The sequence below is a fragment of the Protomyctophum bolini genome (assembly GCF_963924005.1).
Source record: "Protomyctophum bolini genome assembly, chromosome: 1".
Taxonomy (NCBI): domain Eukaryota; kingdom Metazoa; phylum Chordata; class Actinopteri; order Myctophiformes; family Myctophidae; genus Protomyctophum; species Protomyctophum bolini.
In genome coordinates this window covers 12,153,388-12,180,901 of record NC_137862.1, presented here as the reverse complement: position 1 = coordinate 12,180,901, position 27,514 = coordinate 12,153,388, and the positions used below count along the sequence as shown (strand labels likewise).

The 27,514-nt window shown below is 41.2% G+C and overlaps 3 protein-coding genes across 8 annotated transcripts in view; 1 reads left to right on the top strand and 2 right to left on the bottom strand.

Moving 5' to 3' along the window:
• Positions 1 to 65: 65 nt before the first annotated feature.
• On the top strand, positions 66 to 13,746 carry fsd2 (fibronectin type III and SPRY domain containing 2). Of its 3 annotated transcripts, XM_080767757.1 has the most exons (14): positions 66 to 174; positions 453 to 740; positions 1,578 to 1,667; positions 2,509 to 2,742; positions 2,904 to 2,926; positions 3,188 to 3,309; positions 4,909 to 5,073; positions 5,483 to 5,617; positions 5,734 to 5,887; positions 6,638 to 6,771; positions 7,529 to 7,661; positions 7,818 to 7,994; positions 8,652 to 8,869; positions 10,582 to 13,746. In XM_080767757.1, exons 2-14 carry the CDS (start codon positions 480 to 482, stop codon positions 10,590 to 10,592), a joined length of 1,857 nt encoding a protein of 618 aa, XP_080623883.1. In that variant the 5' UTR covers positions 66 to 174; positions 453 to 479; the 3' UTR covers positions 10,593 to 13,746. The 3 variants fall into 3 exon arrangements, with proteins under 3 accessions (XP_080623883.1, XP_080623882.1, XP_080623881.1); XM_080767756.1 differs by lacking the exon at positions 10,582 to 13,746 and having other exon boundaries at positions 453 to 731; positions 8,652 to 9,449; XM_080767755.1 differs by lacking the exon at positions 10,582 to 13,746 and having other exon boundaries at positions 8,652 to 9,449.
• LOC308318308 (KH homology domain-containing protein 4-like) lies at positions 9,242 to 22,234 on the bottom strand. Its single transcript, XM_080767806.1, has 14 exons — positions 22,093 to 22,234; positions 19,412 to 19,658; positions 18,921 to 19,040; positions 17,657 to 17,730; positions 17,167 to 17,219; positions 16,600 to 16,802; positions 15,489 to 15,697; positions 15,042 to 15,102; positions 14,254 to 14,311; positions 13,764 to 13,999; positions 10,568 to 10,672; positions 10,382 to 10,467; positions 10,153 to 10,295; positions 9,242 to 9,694 (listed from the first exon to the last, which is right to left on the bottom strand). Exons 1-14 carry the CDS (start codon positions 22,119 to 22,121, stop codon positions 9,570 to 9,572), a joined length of 1,749 nt encoding a protein of 582 aa, XP_080623932.1. The 5' UTR covers positions 22,122 to 22,234; the 3' UTR covers positions 9,242 to 9,569.
• A 2,063-nt stretch (positions 22,235 to 24,297) lies between these two features.
• The window catches only part of pde8a (phosphodiesterase 8A), a 66,035-nt gene continuing 62,818 nt past the window's right edge, over positions 24,298 to 27,514 (bottom strand). For all 4 annotated transcript variants that reach the window (XM_080767647.1, XM_080767648.1, XM_080767649.1 and 1 more), the window contains one exon: positions 24,298 to 27,383. In XM_080767647.1, coding sequence (XP_080623773.1) covers positions 27,268 to 27,383 — 116 coding nt within the window. In that variant the 3' untranslated portion in view covers positions 24,298 to 27,267. The remainder of the gene's footprint in view (positions 27,384 to 27,514) is intronic.

The following is a 27,514-nucleotide window of genomic DNA, read 5'->3' as shown; positions in this document are numbered from 1 at the left end:
ACCTGACGTCCCTCTGTGCTGAATACCGGTATTGTCATTTGAGCTGCCAGTCTATTTATGTCATCATGGGCTATTATTTGCTCTGCCACAAAGTTTGGGCTGACGACCACCGCCGCTCTTATGTGCATTTGAAATGGATATTAAAACAGATTGAATACGTGATTCATCGTCCAGGTACATTTGTATAATGTTATTTAGTGCACAATTAAATGAAAACGAAAAAGCTTAACTGTAGCTGATTAGATGAATACTGGGAAAAGTAGTGAGTTGACATCTCGTGCTTGTGTAACTTGTGTGTATAATTCTGTGCAGTTGTTTGGTGTACTTGTAGGCCTACTTGTTTTTATTAATACTATGACTATTATTTATTAATACATGAATGTCAGATGTGTCTTTGTCGCCTACTGCATGATTTGTTTGTTTTATGTCATTAATGAATTTAAAACATGTAGTCCCACAGGGAGTGACTCAAGGCTGTGATGGAGGTGTTTGATAACCCTAGAGGTGGCAGGCTGGATGTGATCACAGAGATCACAGAGGATGGAGAGGAGCATGAAGACATCATATTGCAAGGCAGTGAAAGGAAACAGAACCAACCCAATTTGACCAAGTACCAGCATTTTTCCATTGACACCAATGAGTCTTTGCATTTTGAGCCTTGCGAGGACTCCCCATCCCCCACTGGGGCTGAAGATGGACACAATAGTGTGTTTGACGATCAAGAACCCGAGGTAAATCAGGTAATAATAACCAGACGCCCTGAGGGTGAGAAGCGACCAAAAAAAGGGTGAGGTCGCGTGCACGCATCCGCCTGGATGGACGGCAGACTGCTGGGCGAGCGCTGGCGTTTTGGAATGGGGGGTCAGATCAACATATGGAATGAATTCTGTACTAGCCAGTGGCCATATATGGAGCGTGTCTTGAGTGTATAGGGTTTGATGAGGTCAGATCAACAGCTCCATATATGGAGATCTAAGGGTGGCAGCAGGGGCAGTGTATTGAGTGTACATGGTTTGATGAGGGGTGAGGGCGCAGGTAGGTCCAGGCCTTAATGTTCGGGCGTGTTGGGGCGGGCCTTGTAGAGTTTGAATGGACAGGTATCAGTCAAAAGGAAGACACCGAAGATGGATGTATGGGGAAGGATCTATGTCAGAACAGGTCAGCTCCATATTTGAAGGGACAGACTGACTGACAGGAAATGCACGTTTTCATAGTAAATGCGACCTGTGGTCGCAATAATACATTTTATGGTATGTGGTATAGCGGTTGATGTTGACAGTCTGTTGGGGTCATATAGCCTGTGGCCACTAAAACAGTTATCAACCCAAGACCTGAGCCCGATTCTACAAATTACATATTCTAAAAAGATCCTTCTAAATCAGTAGCCTAGTTCTCACACTAATTTCGTAATTCAAAATTCACTTTCAAGATTAAAAATAAATAGTCAACGCTAAAATCTAAAGATTTTAAATGCTTAATTAATGTTTTGTGTTGAAGATGTTGTTGAAGTGGTCCGATTCAAGTCAAGAGCACCACATTATGTGACCTGAATAGTCCGTCATTGTCTCTGCTTTCAGATTGAGACTACCAGAAGCAAGCTGCAGGAGAAGGTTGTTGAGATGGAGAGCTTTGCGGGTCACCTGGAGGAGATCTTTCTCACTGTGGAGGTACACACTACACACACAGACAGTCATTGTAGTAGTTAGTGAGCTTCATTCAGTTTGCGGCTGGACATTGATACTAAGAAATCCTACCATTTTGTTCATATTATGCACACACTTTCCAACTGTGACTCCCTGCTTTTACAGCGTACTAATAGCCATGAATGACTTACATTGTTTACACACCTGCATACACAGTTGCCTACAGTTTTATTATAACCTTTGTTTAACCAGGTTAGTGTAATTGAGATTAAAAATCTAATTTCCAAGAAATGCCTAGCCAAAATAAGCAGCATTAAATTAGTACAGATTAGGCCTCAATTAAAGCCTCATCAAGTTACACAACATCACATTTGAGCTCGTAAAATCCTATACCTAGAGCTCTGCGCTCCGCTGATCAGGTACTGCTTGAGTTGTGTTTCCCGTTTACATTCTGTGTTCTCTTGCCTGTTCTCTGTTTTGCCACTGATGTACAGCACTTTGGTCAACCTTGGTTGTTTTAAAATTTGCTTTATAAATAAAGTTTGATTTGATTTGATTTGATTTGAATAAAGCAATATTTGGTCTGGTATAGTCTACTATTTATCCTGTCAGTTATCAACTATGTATTGCTTCTTTGTCTTTGCACCATGTGGCAAAGTTATGTTTTGGGGGTAACTCAGTTCTATTCTATCAGTAGTCAAGTGTTGTTGACTACTGTGTTCCATCTCTGTGTCCCGCTGTAGGTCTGAGCCCTAGAGCTGTCACAGCCCACACAGCACACAGTGTCTTTCATCTATTACTCTCTCTTTGCAGCAGAGTAGTAACTTGGCACTTAACCCATATACCTTCCTGATGTTATGTGTAGGAGAACTTTGGCCGTCAGGAGCAGCACTTGGAACAGCATTATAATGATGTGCTACAGACTTTATCCCAACGCTATGATGAGAGGGCAGCTGGGCTAGAGGGGGAAAAGAAGAGCAAGCTGGAAGCCCTGTACAAACAACTGCTGAACTGTGGCCGGGCACTAGATGCTTCCAAGGAGCTAATCGAGGCTGCCCAGGAGATCTACAGGACCCAAGACAAGAGACTCTTTCTCAAGGTCAGTTGGTGCTTCTCCCTCTCACCCTTGTTGTGGCAGCTCTGTATAAAAGCTCTTCGCAATGTCCAGAAAATAACAATTGTTAATAGTAGTTACATGATTAATGCTATATGGTTGGTATAAGTGTTTTTAAATTGCTATGTTTTGAACTTTGTTCACAGGCAGTTACTCCCACCGTTAACAGGTAATTTGGTTTCATGTTTTGCAGAGGTTATGCATAAAAGTATTGCATGACGCTGACTGCGATATGATGTGATGCCGTCTTGCACAAAAAATAACAGTCCACAAACAAAGTCTTTCTTTGCAAGTGTTTCCAGTTCCACACAATTCCTGCACATAGTTTTAAAAATAACATTGAGATTTGTATTCATTGTCTTTGAGTAATCCATCTATTGTTGATGTCTTCGTGCAGTTAAATCTCATTCAATGTGTTTTCTGTCATCAGAATTGAGGAGTTTGCTAAAGAGGAGACTGAACTTAAAGTGCACACATCAACTGAGTTTACCACTACACTGGCAGACCTGTCAGATGTCAAAACCATGATGGACTCCATCAACATTGTACCAGGTCTGATGCCCATGATTATCCTCCATTTCAAACATACTATAGAGCAGGGGTGCCCAAAAGGTAGATCGTGATCTACCAGTAGATCACACAGGCTGTGCAGGTAGATCACATGATGCCCCTAAAAATATATAATTTAAATTTAAAATAGGCATCTGCCACTTGAATTAAGGCGACTTGACTTTTGACATCAAAAAGTGCCTGTCAGCTCAAAGCCACAATGCAATATCTTCTATGTTTTCAAAAGTGTTGCGCACAAACCTCAGTAGCATTACAAAGTTATATACAGTATAGGCCTACTAAAAAAAACAACCAATTCCATTTCCACCCTTCTATTATATGTGACCACTATTCCAAAGGTAGGCTACTTTAGAAAAAAAACTATTTTCAGCAAGTTGGCAAATCTTTGGGTGGGTAGATCTCGTTTAGCTGGGCATTTTGAGGGTAGCTCTCAAGTCAAAAAAGTGTGGGCGCCCCTGCTATAGAGTATAGACTATGTTTTGTTGCTGTGTATTATGTTGTATGGCTTTCGGCTGTGTTTCGACTGCCCCCTCCCCCTCATACAACAAAAATGTTGTGTCAAACCATGTGACTCCCATTGGAAATGCATTGCGAGCTTGCATCAGTAAACAAGTCTCATGCATCAGCTATACATCAATCTGTTGTGAAGGTGTGAGTCAGGCCTTAGATTTTGAACAATACTATTGTTCAAAATAAAAAAATAGACAAACAATAATATTGAACATGACAATAACAAACTCTCAGTTCAACCAGTTGTCTTCACGCTATATTAAGCTTTATATTCCCAGAAGGTTCAGTGGTTTCTCCCAGATTCTAGACAAAAGGTACATTCTAGTACTAAATGGCAGAGAAACACCATCTAACCCACAAATTGAACTATTTCTTGGTGCACCTTCAAAGAATGTGATTCTGACTCTTGATTGAGCTTTTAATAAACTGGGCACACTGGGCTATTCTTTCTGTGTCAAGCATGATGGTAAAAGGTAATTAATTCACTTAAAGGGTTCTTGGGATTGTGCAGTTGGATCCCCCAGACTCCATCTATTATGTTTATATAATGTGGTCAGCCACATGTTCCTTCACTTAGGGTTATGCTTGGGGTTATGGGTTGTGGTTAGGTTTGAGGGAACATAGGACTGAGGGAACATAATTACAGTTTACTTTAGAGAGAAATCTGTGGTTGCCTGGAGAACATTGACTAGCAATTTACTTTTCTTTGTCTTTTATTTAATGATCTCTATTGTAATAGTGAGGCTGTCAGCACAGGGACATTCATGCTCACTTACTGCCTTCTCTCATTTGCCCCTGATCACTTTAATTTTTGAGTCACTGACACTGTTGTCAACTATCCTATGTTCCTGTGTGTGTGTGTGTGTGTGTGTGTGTGTGTGTGTGTGTGTGTGTGTGTGTGTGTGTGTGTGTGTGTGTGTGTGTGTGTGTGTGCGCGCGCGTGCATGTTTTCAAAAGTCATTAAAGTTCCATGTTCACAGTAACACTGGTTACTGTGCTGCTGGTGTGGTGTGACTGTTAATTATGCAGTTGATCAGGGATTGAAATGCTTTTCCTCGGATGTGATTCTAGCCCCAAACGCACCAGTGATCAATCCCCAGATTCCCAACTCTGCCACGCAGACATCCTTGCGTGTGTGCTGGAGCCTGTTCTCCGATGATACAGTGGAGTACTATGAACTGTACTACAGACCCGTACTGGAGGATTCGCCAGCAGACAGCATCTGTGGACCAGATGGTACAGTACCGGGCAGGAATAATGCAACATAACTGTTGCAATGATAACATGACACTGTCATACTTAAATGTTGAAATTGTATTTCAACATTGTCAAATGGACCCTTATTATATCTTTAACTCTTGAGTATTTACACCCAAGAGTTACATTTTTGATAAATATCTTACTTAATTTGCAAATGTAGAATTGTTATTGTATTGTTTGCCTGTTATCTCTCCTATGCTACCACATCAATACAGCATGGAACAAAATCTTATCCAACGATAACAAAATATTCTTTAGTCTGCGAGGCTAACTCATCAAATGGTGATCTGTGGCTCAAATGCAGAATGGGCCTTGGTATGAAAAAAGATTGAAACCCACTGCATTAACACTATGGTCTAATTGGTCTTTGTCCCTTTTTTTTAAGTGTGCAACATAAAGGTGAAAGAGACTCACTGCACTGTGACAGACCTGCTCCCTAATGCTCAGTATGAGCTCTGGGTGACAGCTACCAACACTACAGGCATCAGTCCAGCTAGTGAAAAGGCCCTATACATGAGTGGTAATATATTTACATTTCCACCCTCTAATTGCTTGTACAAATGTAACCACTATAAACTTCAAATGTAATCTGTGTGTCAGTATTGACCTGCCAAATTCCCTGTGCTTTTACTATAGTGCCCTCTCCCCCGGTGATCAATCAGAGGCAGTGTACCACCTGCCCAGAGGCTGCTCTGATTCGTTGGAAATCAGGAAATACCAACCCTGTTGACTCCTACACCGTGGAACTCATTGAGATGGGTACAGATGGTGGGCAGAGTGGTATAACAGAGTAAGAATGCCCTTCCAACACACACAACATTATCGCATTCCATCACAAAACTGAGTTGACTTCTTGCTTGTAAACGATGTAAATTTGTCTTTGTCATGCTGATTTTCTTTACAAGTTTCCATGACATGCTTTGACGTCATAACCTAATCCGAGATGACCCATTTAATCTGCTATGCTTCAAGCTACAGTAGAGGCTGCATCCCATGATACTCTACTTCTGCTCTGTGTGCCACCCGTAACGAAGACTTTTGCTTCAATAGTTACATCCATAAACAAGCCTCTGTTAGTGCTTGCCTGGGACTTTTTGAGGTCCCATGGTTGTAGAGCTGCTGATTCAAGACAGTGTGTCCTAGAAAAGCTATTATTAGCCTCACCTCCTACAGCAGTGTTGATCGCCACTGCAATATTGTCCTACCATTTTGCAGTCATTTTTCATTGGTCATTTCAGTGTTAGCTTCGGCATCCAGGCTTTCATTTTCGTCGGTGTGGACCGAAATAAAATAAGCCATTCATATTTTCCATAGATCATCTATTTTTCACTTAAAACTACAACTAGAAACTTTCTGAATGGAATGAATGAATGAGGTGCATTGGAACTTTTTGAATGACATTCACTCCTTCAAGCCACAACATGGAAGTAATTATAACAATGTTAAATTACAAACTGTGCCTTGGTCCATTGACGGACGGAGAAGTGAGCTGTACCAGTGTACCCTGTTAACATTATTTTGGAATTGTTTGATCTCTCAGGTCAATAGTGGCTGTGCCTACCTGTCAATGTCTGATCCAACTGCAGACAGGAAGACGATACCTCATCTCTGTTAGAGCTGTCAATATCGGTGGGCCTAGTGACAGAAGCGACGCTTTTACTGTCTCCACAACGGGTGAGAAGAAAGACAAATCAGCCTATGGTGGAAAAAGTACTCAAATGTTTCAATATCAATGCTGCAATGAAGAAATGCTCTGTTACAAGTAAAAGTCTGGAATTCAAAATGTAAAAGTATTCGTATCAAAATGTACTTACAAAGTACCAAAAGTAGAAAGTACTCACGTAGAATTATGGGGTGGGGCTCAGGCTTCAACTCAACCGGGTCTGTTTGGGTTGGATTGTCACTTTCAGAACTGTTAAAACTCTAATGCAGTGGTTCTCAAAAATGTGTACATTTTTCACAATCTTTCAAGATCAAAATGTTTCGAGAGTAGCTGATCTACAAGCTTAAAACAGGCAGTAATTTGATGTATTTGATCGTAGATCAGCAATCCCAAACAAAGTATAAAATAGGGTTAAAATGGTAAACTGTTCCTTGTTTTGCTGTGGACCCCTTGGAACTCCTTCACTGACGCCTGGGCATCCCCAGACCACACTTTGAGAACCACTGCTCTAAAGATATGACAAATGTATTATTGTAAAATCCTGTATTATACAATTATTGTAGAACTGAGGAAAACAGATATCAGCACTCAAATGTGCCTAAGAAAGAGTGCTGCTTAGTGTGAGTAGATTCTGCTCTTACCCAAGAACAAATCACAGAACATTGGTGTATGCCAAAATCTTCTTGAAAAGTGGGTCAACAAACAAATTTCCTCTTGAGAACAGTTGGTGAATGAGGCCTATTGGGTGTCTGTCTGGTCCTCATGCAGGTACATTCTTCCATCTTCTGGAGGATACTGCCCACCCCTGCCTGTCCATCTCTGAAGATGGTTTCACCATGTTTTATGGAGACGAAGAGCTGCCAATAAGTGCAATGGCCTTTGATGATAACACATTTGCCAGGTGAAATAATCAGTCAATATGTACATACATAGGATCTTGGATTTCAATCGACGCACGTCGTCTGCTGAAAGCATAGTGAACAATGACTGTTTACTAGTGTCCATAGTATCAAATTAACATGCATGTGACGTGTGTACTGTACATGCATGTGCGTAGGTGTGTTGCTGTGCTGGGGGATCTTATTCCAGTACGAGGCAGACATTACTGGGAGGTAGAGGTGGACGATGAGACAGAGTACAGGATTGGAGTTGCATATGAAGACACCCACCGGAACTCATATCTAGGGGCAAACGCCACATCTTGGTGTATGAGGCACATTCTCACTCCATCCAGGTACCAGCTTGCTTTTAATGCAATTTTATTATTTATAGCCATGCCTTGATGCTCCGACTGGCTAGAGCTAGACTACATCATTTTCACAGTACCCGACCGACAAACCCAAGTAGACACAAATTTAATTTAGTAATTTAGTTAGTCTGATAAGAGTTACTAGTGTACTGACGGTCTCACAGGGATTATTCCAAGGAATACAGTATCTGAGAAATGGGCCAAGAGGGTATTTTTAGAAAAGAAAAATCCTTTCCTAAGCAAGAATTGTTGTGCCACGTTGTTGTGCACAACAAAGCCTGTTGGAGGAATTTATAGCAGATGCTGATAGTGCATCCATGACTTCATCACGGTTTCCATAGCAACTCTATTCTTGGCACAGATCAGTCGGACATTTGGACTGTCACTTAAGCAGACCATTCATTAACGCATGCCATGAATGCACTTTGCATTCTTATGGCTATGTATATAATAGTGTAATATCCTAAAATGAGTGTCGCTGCCTATAGTGCCTAAGCAGAAACAGAAACTTATTATCCTAAATCCACAGTAACATGAAATCCTGTCAGGGGCTATCATCTAGTTAATCTATGGAACTTTATTCTGACTTTGACTCTGAATTTACTTAGGTTATGAGTCTAATACTTGCTTCACTTTCTTCAGGCACAAGTATGAGTTCCTTCACAATGGGTGGAGCCCTGACTTGAGGATCACAGTAAACCCAGTGCGCATAGGACTGGCACTGGACTACAACAGGGGTACACTGGCCTTCTACAATGTGGATCTGAAGCAACATCTCCACACCTTCCATGGTCATTTCCAGCAGTATGTTCACCCCTGCTTTGCCATGGACAACCCAGGAGCCCTCACTGTACACAATGGTATAGAAGCCCCTGAGTACACACATATCTAATACCATGGATTTGTTATTTTTGAATATGTTCACACACACAAACCCATTCTAGCTTTTAAAACAATTTAAAAAGAAATGCATGGCTTGCATGACAATACAAAGGACCATACTGGTGGTTTGGCATGTTTAGCCTATTGTCGACTCCAACTCACCATATACCATTTTTCAAAGCATACTGTGGTTTGTTCGATTGGATTAATGAGTAAGGCTAATAAGTATGGCTTGACTTGAAAAGTCTTATTAAAAGCACAACCATGGTTAACAAATGACAGATGCTCATACGGTCCTTTAACATGTATTATCTGTTATTTAAAATGGAAGGATTAAGCAGCGCAACAAAGAATTTTACCAATTTCTTTATTACAGTCGAGTATTCCATGGGAACAGGCATACACCATTTTCCAAGATAAGAAAAAACTTCCACTGAAACTTACAATATGTATATATTTATATCATCAGCAACTGGCACAAAGCAAGTGAAATTGGGCTCATGTATGGATAAAATATGCTTTGCAAATTAAAATAAAAAATGGCCTGGCTGAAAACTGTGTCAATTGTATTGTGGTCCTGTGGGTTTGGGTTAGGGCACTGTGATGTACACTTTAGACCTTGGGCTGTGATCACAGGGTGGGTAGGATAGGGGTGTTGAAGGTTGGGGGGGTTAGGAGTTAGCTGTTCTTACTGCTGCGTGTTCTCTCCTCCTCTTCATCGGAGGAATCTCCTCCATAGGGCACCAAACCAGACATGTCTGCAACAACTTTAGACTTCTTCTCACGTACCTCTTCCAGTACACCTGAGGGCACAATCAAATGGAGACGAGAGAAAAGCAGAAAGAAGGGGAGATTCAAGAGAAAGGTAGGGCGACAAAGAGAGAGGCGTGGGGAGGGTGGGGAGGAAGAGGAAAAACAAAAAAAAGAAACCCATTGTGGCGCCCCATGTTAGCGGTGGTTTTGAGTGGATCCACAGCCAGGGGGAGATATCAAATGAAACGGCAGCAGAGCACACATCCATAACAGGCAGGTCCAGGGACACATGTTGAGAGAGAAAACAAAGGAAAGACAAAGAACATATACAGGAAGAGCATGTTAGAGGGGTCTACCAGTTGGGGGATGCAAACAGGTCTCCATTACCCTCCCATTCTCCTCCATAGGCAGAGAGGACATTTAACACACAAGACAAAAACAACACCACTGAGAAGAATGACTCAATTCAGGGTTAGAAAGTGCAAGTGCATGGGAGATGGGTACATACCCATCAGCGCGGAGCTGCTGGGCTGAGCGGCTAGACATTCCGTAAACGGGGCGGTCTCTCTCGGCCTTTTGCGTGCAGCAGTGGGCATAGCAGGAGGTGGTGGAGGAGGCATCATGGGACGCGGCGGTGGAGGCATTAGCACTCTAAAAGAGGGCAAAGTAGCATTAAAGGAATCTGTAACACAAAGATGAAGATGGGAACTCAAAGGTGATGAAATGTATAAACCAACCTTTCTGTTCCTTTCTCCTCTGCAATTTTGGTGGCTGGAGGTGGGGACTTCTCTTTAGCAGGGGGTTCCGACAGGGTGCTAGTGGACTACATTGAGAAGAAAACATTAACCATCGACTTTGAAGAGTGCATAATCATATTAGTAAAGTGAATTGTGTGCGTTGCATAAGTTCAAGACTCTGCTCACCTGCTCTTCCCCAGCCTCCTCTTGAAAATGACGCTTGGGACTTCCCGACTCAGGGGTGCTTGGTGAGGGTTCTTCAGGCGCCACAGTTCCACTGTTCCCAGGATCCTTGAGAAGAGAAGATGTTGCATGGATTTTGTTTTGGGCTTTTCAGCAGCAAAACTAATCTGGTGTTTTCGCAAAGCATACCCTGCCGGGAGAGGTTTCAGTGTGTGCCAGCACCAGAAGTACATAATGCACAGTAATGAGCAGGGCAGAGTTGAACTTACATTTGATAGTATGATCACTGAATAACATTTCTAACTAGAAAAGGGCACACCTCAGCACACATATGTCCAGGCTGGGTTGCCTAGCAAGGGCTGTGTAAGTTGTGGGTTTGTCAGGCCACAAGGAAACTGAGGGTGGAAATAGCATTTCTATGACATATGGTGCAACTTTTCACAAAGTGAAAGCGCTTTTGCAAATGTTTGAAGCAAATTACAGGCAAGCAGTATGGGATATCAATACCCTGTTTGACATCATAATCACACAGCTCACAAGATCACCTGTATAAACTACCGTTTAAGAAAATGCTCAATGGAATTAACACCTAATGGGCGTGGTCTAATATCAGGAGTTGGGTCATGATCTATTCTAGGGAATCTACATGGAATACGTTTTTTATTTTACGATCTACGGTTCAAGAGTTATAAAACAAAACATAAACAGGCCTGGTCTAATGCCACCATGAGGCCCATATGAAAGAGTGTCTTCATTGGCCTACTGTTATGTGCATGCAAAGTTTGACAACTATAGATCAGGCAATTTGCATGATTAGCTGCGCACACACAGAGACAGACGGGCAAAAACCATAACCTGTCTAACATTATTTGCCTCTTCGCTTGGCCAGTTCACACTTGTAAAAGAGACGTTAGGCTCAATGTGGTTTTTACTGGTTAAATAAAGGTCAAACAATCCTGCTCTAGCGGATTGATAAAATAACTTGATAAATAATAATTTATTGATACCTACTATCTTTGGATCAAGACAAATCTTCTAATGTTCTATATTTCACAGGAAAAGTATTGCATTTCTGCTACATTAGCGTTCAATAATGACTAAGCTGCAGTTTCATTGCAAATACTAACATTGATTGCTTCATTGTTCATCTACCTGATGCTTGTGGATGTTGTGCCAAGTACAGGTAAATGCAAAGTGTCTCCTTTATATGCTATGCTCACAGGTGTGAATTCACCTAGATATTAAAAGTCTGTAGTACAACTAAAGAAAAAACGGAGGCGGCCTCTCTACACATTTCAGGTACATACTAAAGGAAACACTGCATTGGATTAAATTAATTTCTGTACGGTATGAAAACCAACGTGTAGACTTGAAACCTGCCTGAGATCGGAACAGAGTGAATTTTAGGGTGCCTTTGTTTTTGGTCAAACGCATCATCGCATTCTAATGCAAGTATGGATTGATCTAGCTGAAAATACTCTCTGAAAAACAGATTGGTTTACAAACAAAAAATCAAATGACTGCAAAGATAAACATAATAACACCACCCCCCACCCTTAAAAATGGAAAATTGTCTTTATGTACAATACATGTTCGAAGCTGTAGATAAACAATGATATATAATGTGCATTGATGGAATGATCCTTAATGCATTACCAATTTCCATTCGGCGCAACACATTTAAAAACCAAAACTGACAGATAGAATTTATACATTTGTGTATGCAACACCATACCTGTATGTGATCAATGACAGTAACACAGATATATACTGTATGAATGTGCCATTTTGGTTGCATGGTGCTACAAAATGGTGTGGTTTTGCTGTGTAAAACAAAATAGTAATTAAAGGACGACTTCACCTTCATTATGGTATTATTTTGTCTACCCCGTCTGTGTTTCAGAGGGCGGCTGTGGACAGTTCAGTAACCTGCCTACCAGTGATCACTGATGGAGAATCCAAGCCAATAGGCTTTCTATTCCTGGAAAGTCAGCATGCTATAATAGAAGCCATTGTTCTCACAAAATACAAATTGATACAAAAAAATTGACATTTTGCCCGAGAAAAAATAAACCTGCCTAATCATGAGGTAGCCCTCCTATGAGACACAGACTGAGTAGAAAGAAATGATACCATATTATCGTGACCATATCGAGGACCAAATATATGAACTATGAAGATAGGTTGAAATTGGGCGACGTCATCCTAAAGAGACTTCTCTGTGGGCCTGTATTCCAATGAGCATGCATACTCATTATCATGGAAGTGTATTGAAAGGATGTCAGCTGTGTGCAATAGCCGGCACCCGTTATGGCAAAACTTGATTTTACCAATGCTCCCATCGCAACATCCCTAATATTAAGAAAATATCAACTTCAAAGAATGAAGGTCACAGGATACATGATTGCCATATGTCCAAAGATATGTGGACACCGCTACTAATTACCGAGTTGGTGGATAATATTCTGCGTCTGATTTTCAGGGTTTGGCCTACTGTAGGTCCTTTGAAGCGTAATTGAAATGCTACAGTTTACAAAGATATTTTAGACAATGTGTTGCATCCAACTTTGTTTGGGGAAGGCTCTCTACTGTTTCAGCATGACTATCTGTGCAAAAAAGCAAGGTCCATTAAGACGTGGTTTGGAGTGAAGCAACTCCAAGAGGACTGCACATAGAACCGCACTTACCCTTTGGGGTGAATTGTAATGCTCATTCAGTGCCTGATATCACAAATGCTCTTTATATTTATTTATATTTGTTTTTTGTTTGTGTATCGTGTCTAATATTGTATTAATTCCTTCTATTTTTGAATATGTATATTTGTATGTGCCTAGTATTTCATATATTTAATGGTACAAGATACCAGGGTTGTGGCTCTTTCAGTGGGAACTCTGGGGGGAGGGAGGGATAAAATGCTCAATAATTTTTGTATGCAATTTTTAACTCATATGTGACTTGAAAAATGAATAAAGAAACTTTGATTTATATATATATTTTTTTTAAAGCTCTTTAGCGAGAATGGGCAAAAATAATGCATTCCCAGACGTACTCCAAAACTTGTGGAAAGCCTTCCCAGAACTCCATATCAACGCCCGTAGTTTTGAAATGGGATGTTCAAGAAGCTCGTATTAGGTGTGATGGTCAGGTGTCCACATAATTCTGGCCATATTGTATATATCTTTAATATGTAAACTCTCACCTGGACCATATATGGGTGTGGTTTCCGAGGACACACCACAGGATACTGAACCATTGCCTGAGAAGATTGAGGGTTTGTCGACAGGTTAGAATGACTTGGGGGACCATTTGCATTACTCCAATAACCACCGGCTCCTGGGTACGCTGAATAGCTGCCAGCATACCCATTCGCTGAGTAGTTATACCAGGATCCCTGGTTAGAGTAATTGCTATTAGGTTGAAATCCAGCTGCGTATGCTGAAATGAAAGTATAGAACACAGAGTTAATAGCACGTCTGATACGAGGCAATACTCTGGGTTTTTTGAAAAACCCATGGCCTACTATTCCAACCTATTGTTGAGTGACTAAAAGACGTCAGGAGAGAATGAATTACCACAAGAAGAATGCATTTACATAACTAATATCCGATATTGGGTCAGCCTGTTGAGCTAGTATCTGATATTGGGTCAGCCTGTTGAGTTTGCCTGTTTAACAGTAAGGTGATACTTACATTGGGTGGAGCCAGTAGCTGTGTAGATGGACACCATGCGGGAGTGTTCGGCTCTTACCTGGAAAACAAGGGGGGACGGGGGGGGAGACGTTTAAGATTAAATATCTTTCATTTTAACCCAGTGTCAACTATCTAATGTAATCCTGGGCACTCCACTCCCTCTGGGGAGAGCAACGGACTGACCTCATGCTTCCTTATATGCATGAGGAGTCCAAACCACTTCTTTTCACCCGACAGGGGGGAGTTTTCCCGGTTTGACATAGCTCATGGAAGGAACACATTATTCCAACCAGTTCCTTTCCCCTCCATCAGGCACCCCGGCTGGCCAAGGGGAGGCAATTTTAGAGACCAGGCAGATCACTCTAAACGCAGCAGCAAAGGATATGATGTACATTGAACGGTTAACATTGTCGGTAGGCAGATTACGCTAAACGCATCTCTGGAGATAACGTTTTTTATCTCCACTACCATTTATGCTCTTGGAGGTGGGTATCGGTGACAACTACACAACTCAGTGGTTTCACCTTCTTATACCTCCTATCAGATTATATACAAAAGAAAACACCTGTGTGAAGTGAGGGGCGCTAATATATTAAAGTCTAACTCATGTTGATTAGGTGATGTAATGCCATTAACAATAAAGAGACAATATGACCCAATGAGTTACAAAATTATGTAAGTTTTCCCTTCATTGTCAATGGCGTTTATTAAACAATGAACTAAAGACAAACATTAAACCTGTATATAGGAGGGGCTAGCGTGAAGCGCCCCTCAAAATATCAACTTACAGTTTCCAGCAAACTCTCTGTGAGTTTCTTTGCCGACTCCAATCCAGCTGCATTTGGGTGGCTGTAAACAAACAAGTACAATAAATTAGTACCATAAATTAGACTTGGAGGTTAAAAATCACACCCGTGTGAAGTGAGGGGCGCTAATATATTAAAGTCTAACTCATGTTGATTAGGTGATGTACAACAAACGGTGCAAACACAAACATTAAACGCCATTAACAATAAAGAGACAATATGACGTAAATGACACATTATGAATTTTCCCTTCATTGTCAATGCATTTACAAAACAAACATTGAACTAAAGACAAACATTAAACCTTTGTATAGGAGGGGCTAGCGCCCCTCAAAAAGCTAACAGGAGAATTAAAAGGAGAGAAAATGCTCTAAATACAAATATTTGAAATAGCTAGTCCAACATTAAGCAATCTCAAATGCACATTACCTAATGTACACATATAGTGGCTCAAAGGACTCTCGTCTTGAAGCTTGTTCAATGTAGCCGGAAGTCTTTCCCCTGAGGAAGACTCGAGCCCCCGTCTCTGTCTGGATGTGACCCAGGTATGTTCCGCCTGGACCTTCAACCTTCTCATTCACATTGAACGAGGGCAATGCCTGGTCCAACCCCACAAATATCTTTATGTGCACAAAACTCTGAAAGACAAGGAAAAAAGCTTTGTTAGTGGCTCACTTGGGAGGCATACTATTAACGCTTATGACATGGCAACTAGAGGGTGAGCCATCTAGAAGAGTCTCTCGTCTGTCTGCACCTCATCTTGCAAACCAAACAACCAAATGCAAGATATTAAGCGAAGGAAACAAATCCCTTTAATATTTTTCACCTCTTTTGTGAAAAGGTTTCACATCGTTCTATAAATTATGCAAATCTCTGTTCTTCGTGTATCTCGAGAATCGCTTTTGACCGATCGACATAAAACATTCCCTCGCCTGAGAAAAGTGCAGTGTCCATGAAATCAGTCGGTAGAAAAAATCCACTAAAATATAGAACAAGCTGGTGAAGAAGGGTTGGCTACCATATCTAATACATTTTGATAACGAAGATTTGTTATACACATAAAATATTCAACAAATTAGACCACTAAAAAATATTTTTAAACGAGACATGTTGACCATCTGAAAACGATAGTATATTAATGTATGCAGTCAATACTTGGTCTGGGCTACTTTTGAACAAATTATTTCATCAATGGAGCGTGGCATGGAGGTGATCAGCCTGTGGCACTGTTGAGGTAGTTATGGAAGGCCAGGTTTGTTTGATAACAGCCGTAAATTTGTATTATACTATTAGTATCTTGTTGCTACAATTAGCTGCATCTCCTTTTTTCTCATCTGCCTTGGCCTATGTTTCTTAATGCTGTACCGCCATTGGCAACTTAATTTCCCCCACCTCTGCTACATTGTTTTGTTTAATTACAAACATCCCACTGTTGCTTTTCTGTAGAAACACGTCACTGTCCTTGAAGCCACAGCTGAAGAGCAACTAATTGTTAGCTGCAGGGTGAAGTTGATCATGGATGCTGTGGCCATCTGCATACCCCTGAATGTGGAGCTGCCGGTCGGTGGCCCTGGGCTGATGAGTTGTTGCTGGGCATGCGTGGCATCGGTGTTGGATTCACGGACCGAGGAGGTTGAGGGTAGAGTGTGAGAGGGGGAATCACAGGGACCTGCTGCCCTCCTGATGCAGCCGACATCCTCAGCACATCCTCTGAGATGATCTCCTTTATCCTCAGCACAGCCTCTGATGTTGCAAACAAGAAACACTGTTTGGATACATGCAGCTACACAGACGCCGCAACAACTCTGATAGCAGTGGGGTTGGTAGGTGAAAGTAATTTGGTAACTGTATGGCATTAGAAATAGAATGCCAAAAGGTCTGCTATACCTCTACATGGCTTTAATATATTAGGCTACTACAACCCCATATTTTGAAGAATTAACAGCGGCGTAAAAACACTCATTACCTTTTATGTATATGTACTGTACGCGTATGACAATAAATGCGGTCCCTCATATTTTACAATATTCTATTGCATTATGGTCATGATACAAATAAGAACAGTCAAAACACACATGTAGAAATAAAGGGAAGTGAAGAGACTTACTATTGACCTGCTCCTGGTTCTTTCCCTGGACATGTAAATATAAAGGTCTTTCTCTAAAGACAAAATAAATATATAAACACAAGTACAACATGGAACAATGCACAGCCATCCCAGAATTCAGCTCATGTTTTCAAAGCTTATTAAATGAATACATAGTTGATTGTCAACCTTTTGTTTATTTTTATTCTGAGATAATGAATGTAATTTACTTATATTACTTAAATTACTTATAATCATAAAAACCACACCCATGTGAAGAGACGGGCGTGCTTCTCATTGTACATAATCATGAAATTGACGTAAAATTCTCCATTGATTGTTTGTGTAGGACAAAGTTTGTGGAGAGACACCAAAAGCTGGATAAAGCTTCCTATATCCAGCTTTTGGGGTCTGTAAGGCACAGTATGTAAATAAATACAGGCTGTGTAAAATTACGTACTCAAAATAATTAGCAAAGAGGTTTTGAGACAAGTTTACAGCGAATACATACCCTGCTTTCCCCTTCTGTGTATCAGACATGTAATGTCCTTTTGTTGAGACTACTGCACCACTGAATTGACGGATCTGGAAAGAAGGTATAAGTGTCAAAATGATGTACAACGGGTCCATTTGGTTCCATTTGTACTCTCTCAGTTAAATTAGCATTGATTTTACAATATAAATTGGGGGTCCCAGAGATAGAAATGCTATTAAATGGGGGTCCGTAGCCTATGCATGTCAAACTGGGGGTCCTTGAAATGAAACGGGTTGAAAAATCACTGCTAGAGCCGTAAAAACCTTCCGTCCCTGTGTAAATGAGTCCGTTTGATGAGGGCTAGGTGCACAGAAAAATGACATACCAAAAATCTCCATCGTTGCCAAAGATTTATTTCTTCAAAGGTTTCCAAAAATAATGTTCCAAAAAAATGCCTCAGGAAAATATTTCTTTCACAAAAATAAAATATAACTTCCAAAAATGAAAATAACAAACTTAATGCTATGCTTTAAATTCAAGCATCCAGTCTGGACATTACCAGTCCCAACACTGTCCTAGGACAGAGCTTCCCGCATTGTGCCCCTCTCTCCCATGTCCCACCATGGACTGACTACATCAACTCAAACCCAGGCCTCGGACTAGTGGCCCATACCATCTGTCACTCTAGACTGAGACAGGTTTCCCCAAAGCATTCACTTACAAATCTAGTGAACATGCAACACAGAAATCATTTCCCAACTTTTACAGTATACCTGTCTCATTGCAATCATACGAAATAGTATGTATTGCCAGACACATGCACCCCTGCAACATGGTGCAACCCAATTTGAATCCTCCACCTATAAAAGGAGCAGTGGATTCAGTGGTGACTCTTTTGTGTAACTTTGACCAGGAAATGAGGACGGTGTGAGTAGTGGGTGTTTGACAACATAGTAATGATAACTTAAAACTGTTCAACTTTGAAAGGAATAAAAGTATGTTTGACCAACCAATTGTCTCTGTCCAAATTATGAAATGAAATGAATGAATATATGCATATAAAACTGTAGAACAAGTCAAGATCAACTGATTGCTAACTTAGCCGGCATAGTTAAACAGCAAACTGTTGGATAATGACTGAATACGGAGGGAATGTTGAGTATGAAATGAGGTTATGATGTCATTTTGCATAACAGATGGAACCATAAGGACCCAAATTCTTTGTGTCTTCGTCCGTCCCCCCCCCCCCTTCTCAAAGTAGAACTACAATAAATACATATTAAACATTTCTTCCATTTACCTCCTCCTGTGTTTTGCCTTTTGTGAGCAGGTCCCTACTGTTCATTGGTACATCATTGATGTCTACTTCTGTGACCACAGATTCTTCTGTAGCGGAGGACATGGGCATACTTTGAGGGGCCTGAAAGGACACACATTAAACACCAAATACTATTATCACACTGGACACCTCACCATATATTTAAAATAATATATCTCTCTCTCACCCCCCCCCCCCCCCCCCCAATAGAATAACTACAAGCTTGTAGATCTTCTATTTTTTGCCAAAGAGTAATTTGGTGTGGAGTGGAGATAAAAAGAGCATACAAAGTACAACTCTGGTCTGGGCTTTAGGCCTGACGTCGCAATAAATAAAAAGTCTTCTGAAAGAATATATTATATTCAAAGATTTGTGCCACATTTTCACGATTTAAAAAAAATAGCTAAAGTATAACATAATGCTTAGTTAAAACACCAAAACGGGTTTCCGTCCAGAATGGGTTAAGTATGTACCTTTGCAAGTAATGGCGGGGGAGTCAATAGTTTTCCTTTAGCCATAAGCATGGCATTGATTTTGGCAGCCATTGCAGCGGCCATTGCAGCCCCTCCCTGAGCCTCAGGTGCTGACTTTTCCCCATCAGACATGAAAGAATCAGGCTCCAAGTTGTTGGGTGTTACTGTTGTCCTAACACCACCCTGCTGCCTACCGTCCAGGGTCTGATTGGCTGGGGCAGGTTTATCCCACCGGCTGCTTAAGCACCTACGAATAGAGAATTATTGATCAAGTAATACAAATTTGCATATATTTTTTAAGGGGCGACACTTATTCATTTGCAATGAGTATTGAGGCATCAACTTTTCAAAAGCACTAATAGCCTTCAACGTTTTTCAGCCCATGCAAGGCGAGATGTAGCACATTTCGGGACCCTCAGTTACCGTTTCTGAAGTCTGGTCGACGGTACCCCAGGGTCGCTGATCGGTTATTAAGCCCTCCGTGGGATGCAGATGTACATACCCTTCGACAACGCAAATGTGGGAGGAATCGCATTAACCGCCGATGCCGTTAAGTATTTTTAATCTTTTTTTTTAAGTTTTGGCTTCTCTGAATTTCTCTTTTCCTCACTTCCCATGTCCCGCCTCCCACGACACAACAGCATTATAAACATCCTGCATGCACGCGGTCGGCCAATCAGAGGCAGTAACTAGGACGCGCAGCTAGCCAGTCTGAGAAGTCAGAGAAGCCAATACTTCAAAAAAAGATTAAAAATACTTAACAGCATCGGTGGTTAATGCGATTTCTCCCACGTTTCCGTTGTCTCCTATAGCCACGTTATGCATATTTGAAACATCTCACCAACACTCAAGCGGCGTGCCGCTCTCCATGAACGGAGGGTATGTACATCTGCATCCCACGGAGGGCTTAATAACCGATCAGGGACCCTGGGGTACCGTCGACCAGACTTCAGAAACGGTAACCGAGGGTCCTGAAAGGGGCTAGGCGAGATGAAGGGTTGGCTACCATATCTAATCAAGGAAAGATGAAGTAGGGACTTCACTTCATTATTGTATAAAATGTGTTGCGTAAATGTTTTTGATAAAGCCACCCATGCAACTTGAAGTTGATAAGAGGCTTTTTCAAATCCAACGCACACAATATTAAGCCGATTGTCTAATCAATGTATGTGTACCCCTAGCCCCGCAAGCAGAACCCGAATGTAGTAAAGTTTCTGACACTTTGTTTACTTTACCCCATTGGGTCCTGCTCCACGCTGGGCTGTCGCCAGTTACGCACAAACAAAAACAATGTAAACACGCCATGAGACGGACTTCTGCGCGCTTTTACCATGTTTATTCATGTATTGACTTACGAATGTGCGAACTATAAGTACCTTACATACCATACCGACACATCTCCTGTGTCGCGGAAGCCGTTAAGTATTTTTAATCCATGATTGATTAAAAATGTCGCTTCTTCCTACCTTGTTTATTGACACCTCATTGTACCGCCTATCTGGCTAGCTAGTGGTGCTACAGCTATGACGGAGCAGATCAAAGGCAGGGACGTAGCCCGCAAAGCCAACCGCACATCGGGAGGCGGTACAATAAACGGTAAATAAACAAGAAGAAATCAAAGCGACATTTTTAATCAAACATGGATTAAAAATACTTAACGGCTTCCGCGACACAGGAGATTTTATCAGAGGTATGTAAGGTACTTATAGTTCGCACATTCGTAAACGAACACAAGAAAAAGCGTGGTAGTACCGCGCCGATCGACTAAACGATGAGTTTGTGTATATCCGCGTTCCAAAAATCGCATTGGAAAATCTTAGCATGACCAGGGACCCTACCTAAAGCGGCAAACAAATTTCATAAAAGCTTTATGTAGGGTTCCGAGAGGGGCTAGTGTACCCCTAGCTCTGGTCCATAGCTCCAATGCGTTATGGACCAGAGCTAGTGTACCCCCAAATCATTACCAAAATAATGTAAATACCGGTAGTTCACAAGTCACAAAATGCACTACGTCATTTAGTGCCGTTATATATATGCGACTTGCTAATGTAGATAAAAAACGACCAAAAGCGAACACACACAAACTTAGATCACCGTCTACCGCAGAGATCAATTACATTATTTTGGCAATACGTTATCTCTCCTTAACCACAGTTCTTCTCGGCATGTAAATACTAGCCGAGCTTTCAGCGAATATACTAAGTCTCACGAGCTTAATGTTGTAGAACGGCTATTTTAGCTATTTAATTTAAGTATGACAGGGTTTATGTGACTAGACTGGTCCACAGCCTTCCGCTATGGACCAAGAGCTACTTGGCTAGCGGACCGGTGTGTGTGTGTGTGTGTGTGTGTGGTGTTGTGTTTGGACAAGCTAACGTAGTCTACTCTTAACGGACCACTCATTTTATTTACACGTCGTCGTCGCAGTTTTCCCGTAGTTTCTGTCCATGCGACACTCGTCGAAAGAAAGGGTCGCGCGACGAAAACACAACAGAGTTCCTATTTATTTACGCTCGCGACTGCGTGCGAGCGAGGCCAACTTTTTGATATCCACGCCAAGCTAACGTTAGCTTAAAAACTCTACGAGAGTCTAAATATTGGGCTAACGTTAGCTCACTGCATTGCTGCTTTCCCAAACCGCACGTCCCAATCGGTGGAAGACAAATAAGGTGTAAACTTACGGTGTTTGTCCAGTCATCCCCGAAGACATAGCACTACTATGGTCCGGGAGAATAAAAAGAAAAGAAAAACAGATAATTAAAATATGTTGCTTTGCACAGCGTTAGCCATCTAGCACTAGCACATCTTCGACGACTGGCCCGTTTCTTCTGACGACCTGTCGCAAAAAAAGCCAACCGGAAGTCAAGGCATCGCGCGAGACCAAAAGAGTTAGATCTACAAGTCTGACGGGTTGGTAGCTTGTAGATCTGTCATTTTTGGCCATTGATTGACACCATTGATTGATTGATTGATTGATTGATTGAAGTATTTATTAACAGTTTGCAGAATTACAGTACATTTCAAGCACAACTCAATACAAAAACTGTTAACTGTGAGTGGACAACGAATAAAGCACTACGCTTGTTTACAAGAGGGTCCACCATGTTTAATTCATCATAACATTTAGAGACAAATATACACTTCTATATAGCCAAAAAACAGGACATCATCATCATAAAGGAGGTAAAAAGGGAAAAGAAAAGGATGTGTTTCGAATTGCAGCCGTCTGGTGCCCTTTGAGAGCGGTTTTGAAGGAATCAAGGGATTTGCATGTCTTAATGACCGTTGGGCGTTTTAACCAAGGGGCCAGCTAGGCACTCCAATGTTGAAGCGCTGGGCCCTAGTGGTAAGAGGAAGGACTGCAGGCGGATCCGTGGATTCATGACGAGGAAACCCTGTGCAGCTGAGCTTTAACATTGAGCGCTCGGTGGCACTTCCGCATTTGACCTCCACATTTTGGAGGTCAAATGCGGAAATGCGCCCAAAAAGGCGGAAATAGACGGTCCCTCCGGCGGCTTCAAAACGCCACTGAGCAACTTCCACTGACATGAATAGCGGAGGGGGCTATCTTCATTCTTCATTCAGAATTTCTTCATTCTTGTTGCTCTTTGGCCACTCAGAATAGCTTATTACTTAAGTTAAGTAATAAGACCTGGTACTTAAGACACGCAAAATACAGCCCATTGTCTCATAAAGGGCAGCTACACTGCAGAATCTTATGTGAAGTATAATTTAAACAAAAGACAACGATCCCTCTGTGCTCAAATACGGTCAGGAACATTGCCATTAGCACTGGAGACTGGCAGGTTTAATGCCACTCCAGAGGAAGAGAGATATAGGCCTACTGCTTGTTCTGTGATCTTGGTGAAATTGAAAACGTAATCCACTTTCTGTTTTACTTCTCTAAATATGATGACATAAGAGAAGTATTTGTTAACAAGATGTCTTCTATTTGTAGGGATTTCCTTGAGTTATATGACTATGAAAAAAATAGATATGTTTTGGTAAAGGAGTTTTTGTTGTGGCTGAATTCATATGTCAAGCTTGGGAGAGAAGACAGAGTAGACTGTAATTTAATGTATTATGAATATAATGTAAACACTTTGTGTGCAGGGCACGGAAATAAATAAATAATCAATTAATTAGAAACTGTTATTGTGCCTCTGTGTGTTGTTTACTATTGTTTGTTTTCTGATTAGATGTTCTGCATAGCAATTTGAAACGAAAGCTGTTTTTATGTGCTTTATAAATAAACTTCATTTGATTTGAAGATAGATAAGGTTGATAATGGATGAAGTGGTCCTTTAACTAAAATCTAGTTTTAGTTATAACATTAGTCTTATTAACTTACTAGAATTATAGCTATTAAACCTTGGTCCCTCCACATGTGCCGGAATCCACAAGCTGCGTTTTACAAATAAACATATCACATGTACTGTACATGATGATGCAGGCCCATGGTAGTCTCTCGAGATAGACTGTTGACTCGAGGGCATTGTCTTTCCTTTCGTTTTGCCAATGGGTTCCCAGATTGGGCCCAGGGTGACAAGAAGCTATGTGTACAGCAGCCATATCGGAAAGAAAATGGCCTTACTTCCTTTACAGCCATTCTAATCAGAGTGTTGATATTGTGTATGTTGACTCACCGAAACACTCTGCTACACCAGTGGGTCTCTTGAGGGGGTTGGTATGTTACTCTGAGAGTGTACAAATGCAACTTAAGGGTCCATTTGCTTCCATTTGTACACTCTCTGAGTTATGGGGTTCTTGTAAACCTGTGAAGCTAGTAAGGAAGAGACCCCCTCCCCTTCCAGGGGTCCCCAGTTAAATCATTGATAGTTAGGAACCAAATGGATCCTTACAGGTCTCTAACTCTAGAGTGTATAAATACATTCGTACACTATCAGACTTATAGGGGTCCAAACAGGGTTTGTTTTTAATTAAAAAGGTTTGGGAACCACTGCACTAGCCTACTTAGTGGCACTGATGGACAAGACAGTCAGAATAATGAAAGAGCAAAGAGCAGAGGTGAGTGAGACTGGATCATGACTGCAAATTACAAACATGTAGTTGACTTTATTTTATTTTCCATTGAATAAGTTCTAATTTTTCTTATTTTTTTTCTTTTCTGTGCCTTCAGTCCAAGAAGTGAATCAGAAGGAGCAAATCCCCTGATTGAGTGGACAATTCTGTCATAAGAGAGAAACAAAGACCCCCATGGTACAATACATCTTAACCACCAGTTGCTTACTTTTTATGGCAATTTATATACTGTTTAAATAGGAAATATTCTTAATAAGCAACATTCTTTACCATATATTAGTAATAGTATCCTAATCTGAAATCAACCTTGGGTAAAAGGTGTTCTGTGCATAAGGATCTTGGACGAGTGCCAAAACAGAATGATGTTTGTCAAAATCAAAACAAATTGGCCTCTAGACTGGTTAAAGACAGTGATAGACAATTCTGTAATCCACATCTTTCTAAACCATTTAGTTCTCTGTATACATGACTAAAATGCCACTTCATGACTATCCACTTCACAGGTATTCAGATAGCTATAATGGTAAATTGCTGTAAATCCAGTGTAAAATTCATTGTCTATAAAAATATTGAGATTTACTTGAACATAACTTTTTTTTCTTCACTATGTAATAATAAAAACTCCAGGTGTCCGTTGCAGTTGCACAGTGGGATGTACTGTATAAATATTGTATAAAATAAGGCAGTCTTTTCAGTAGGATAAACCAGATACAAACATTTCTGGGAGAAAAACATCTTTCAAGTCCAAAATGTTTTCACATATTTCTGCTATTGTCAATCATCAAGCAGTTTACAGCATTAAACCAAGAATAAGGGATTGCCGCAATGTTACGCGCCTACGTACACACACACACACACACACACACACACACACACACACACACACACACACACACACACACACACACACACACACACACACACACACACACACACACACACACACACACACACACACACACACACACACACACACACACACACACACCTCTGATGATCAACAAGCTTATTCTCCAATGCAACATCCCATCCCTGGACAAATCACTGAGATTCAAGCCTAATTTATACTTCATAGTATGACGGCGTCGCATGCCAAAAATAAGTGATCTACAAGTTGCACCACGTTGTTCGCTTGTAGATCAGCTCTTTTTGGCTTGCGGCATCCTCACACAATGGAGCATAATTTAAGCTTTACACATTTCAAACATGGTATAGGCCTACAGTGCAATACATGGGTGTTCATTCAAACTGGTACTGTAGTATTTGATAAGAAAATAAAATGTTTATAATGTTAATGTTTCATATGAATAATAATATGTGTGGACAAGACTTTGAGAGTTATAGTACTATTCATCTTTAATCAGTTTTGGCTTTAATCTTTCATTTATTTTGTTCTCATTTATTCATCAACTAATCTATGTATCGTTAGCCTCATAGCATAATTGCGTAAGTCATATTTTTAAGGTTTTCAGTCAAGAAAAAAAATGAAAAATTGACTTGAAGAAATCTTTTGACTTGGGTAAGTAAAAACTAATTTAGCCTAAGTCATGTTTATCTGCCTTTTTTATTTCTGCTTACTCTACTCTCCCAACACTGCTGATTCATCCTGCCTTGCTTATGTTCTCTGCCTATCAGAATGCTTGTTACAGACTGGGGAACTGGGAATTGGCTTAATAATTATCAAATTTAGATACTTTCTGCCAATCTGCCATAGTAACTTTGGAATGCAGCAAGCATTCTGGCTGAGGAGTCTGAGGACATAGGCAATAACTTAAGGCACACCGAAGCAGCAGTTTTAAGATATCGAGTTAGGAAGAAATATCAATTTGGCCAAAGAACTATTACTAAGTAAGAATTACTTATGCAATTATGCTATGAGGCCAACGGTATGTATTTTTAGTATAGAAAATATTGAACATCTAAGACAAAATGTATATTTACCAAATAATCTGTAATTAGTTACCTAATGATCATGATGTTTTCAGTCTCTCACCAGTGGCCTAAGTACAATTCCACCCCCCCCCCCCCCCCCCCCACACACACACACACACACACACACACACACACACACACACACACACACACACACACACACACACAAGAAAACTTCTTGACCCCCTCGTCTCTTATGACAGCCTCGTGTTACTACATATATTCCTAGCCAGGATTAGTGGACGTGTTTCTGAAGGACATACAAAAAATATATAGATTTAAAAAACAAAGCGGTGGAGTGTAGTTCTGTGGTTCTGCGGTGCGGCCTTAGGGGGCACAAGGGAGTATAGTCAGGTTTTGTAGTGGATAGAAGGACGGGATGGTGATCCAAGATTTGTTTTTCTTTTTTTTTATGCACGTTGGACATCTGGCTCATCGGACCAATGCCTCGATTCAATCAAAGACTTCTGTCTGGACAGCGTTGTGTTGCCCGGTCAATGTTCACCCCTCTGCAGGGGGGGGGGGGGGGGGCTCTGATGACCATCTCTCAGTTATGCCACTGTACCACATGCACTAGAAGTTTATAAGGATACTGTGTGTCCATTTGCCATCCATTTTTGTTTGTCTCAGTTCCCCTAGACAGGGCTAGAACTAGAAGCCAATGGAGTCAGCACAGCTGTCGCTCTTTGTCAGGGTGTCCTTCTGTGGATCATTATGGACGGACATATGGACGCTTGGGCATGCTACAGAAAACAGGAGCGTGGACCCTTTTTGGCTGGACTGGCAGGGAAGAGCGAGACGACCCCAGCGGGGAGAAGAGAGGAGGGCCACTCCGGACGCTAGGAGCCCAGGATCCAGGGCTGAACCCACTCATGTCGCATCTACTCTGGAGGTCCTGGAGGAGGTCGCAGGCTGGTGAGTTTCCTCTCATCCAGGCCTTTCCAGTACTTAAAGTTATTGTCCAGATGCTGCATGAGGTTGGGCAGGTCAGCGAAAGCTAGAAGCAACACACAGGAGAGGGGAGGCTCAGTGTTAGGTGGGAAACCCACATAATTACAATGTGTGTTACATGCAGTGGTGGCAAGTAACTAAGTACATTTACTCAAGTATTGTACTTAAGTACAGTTT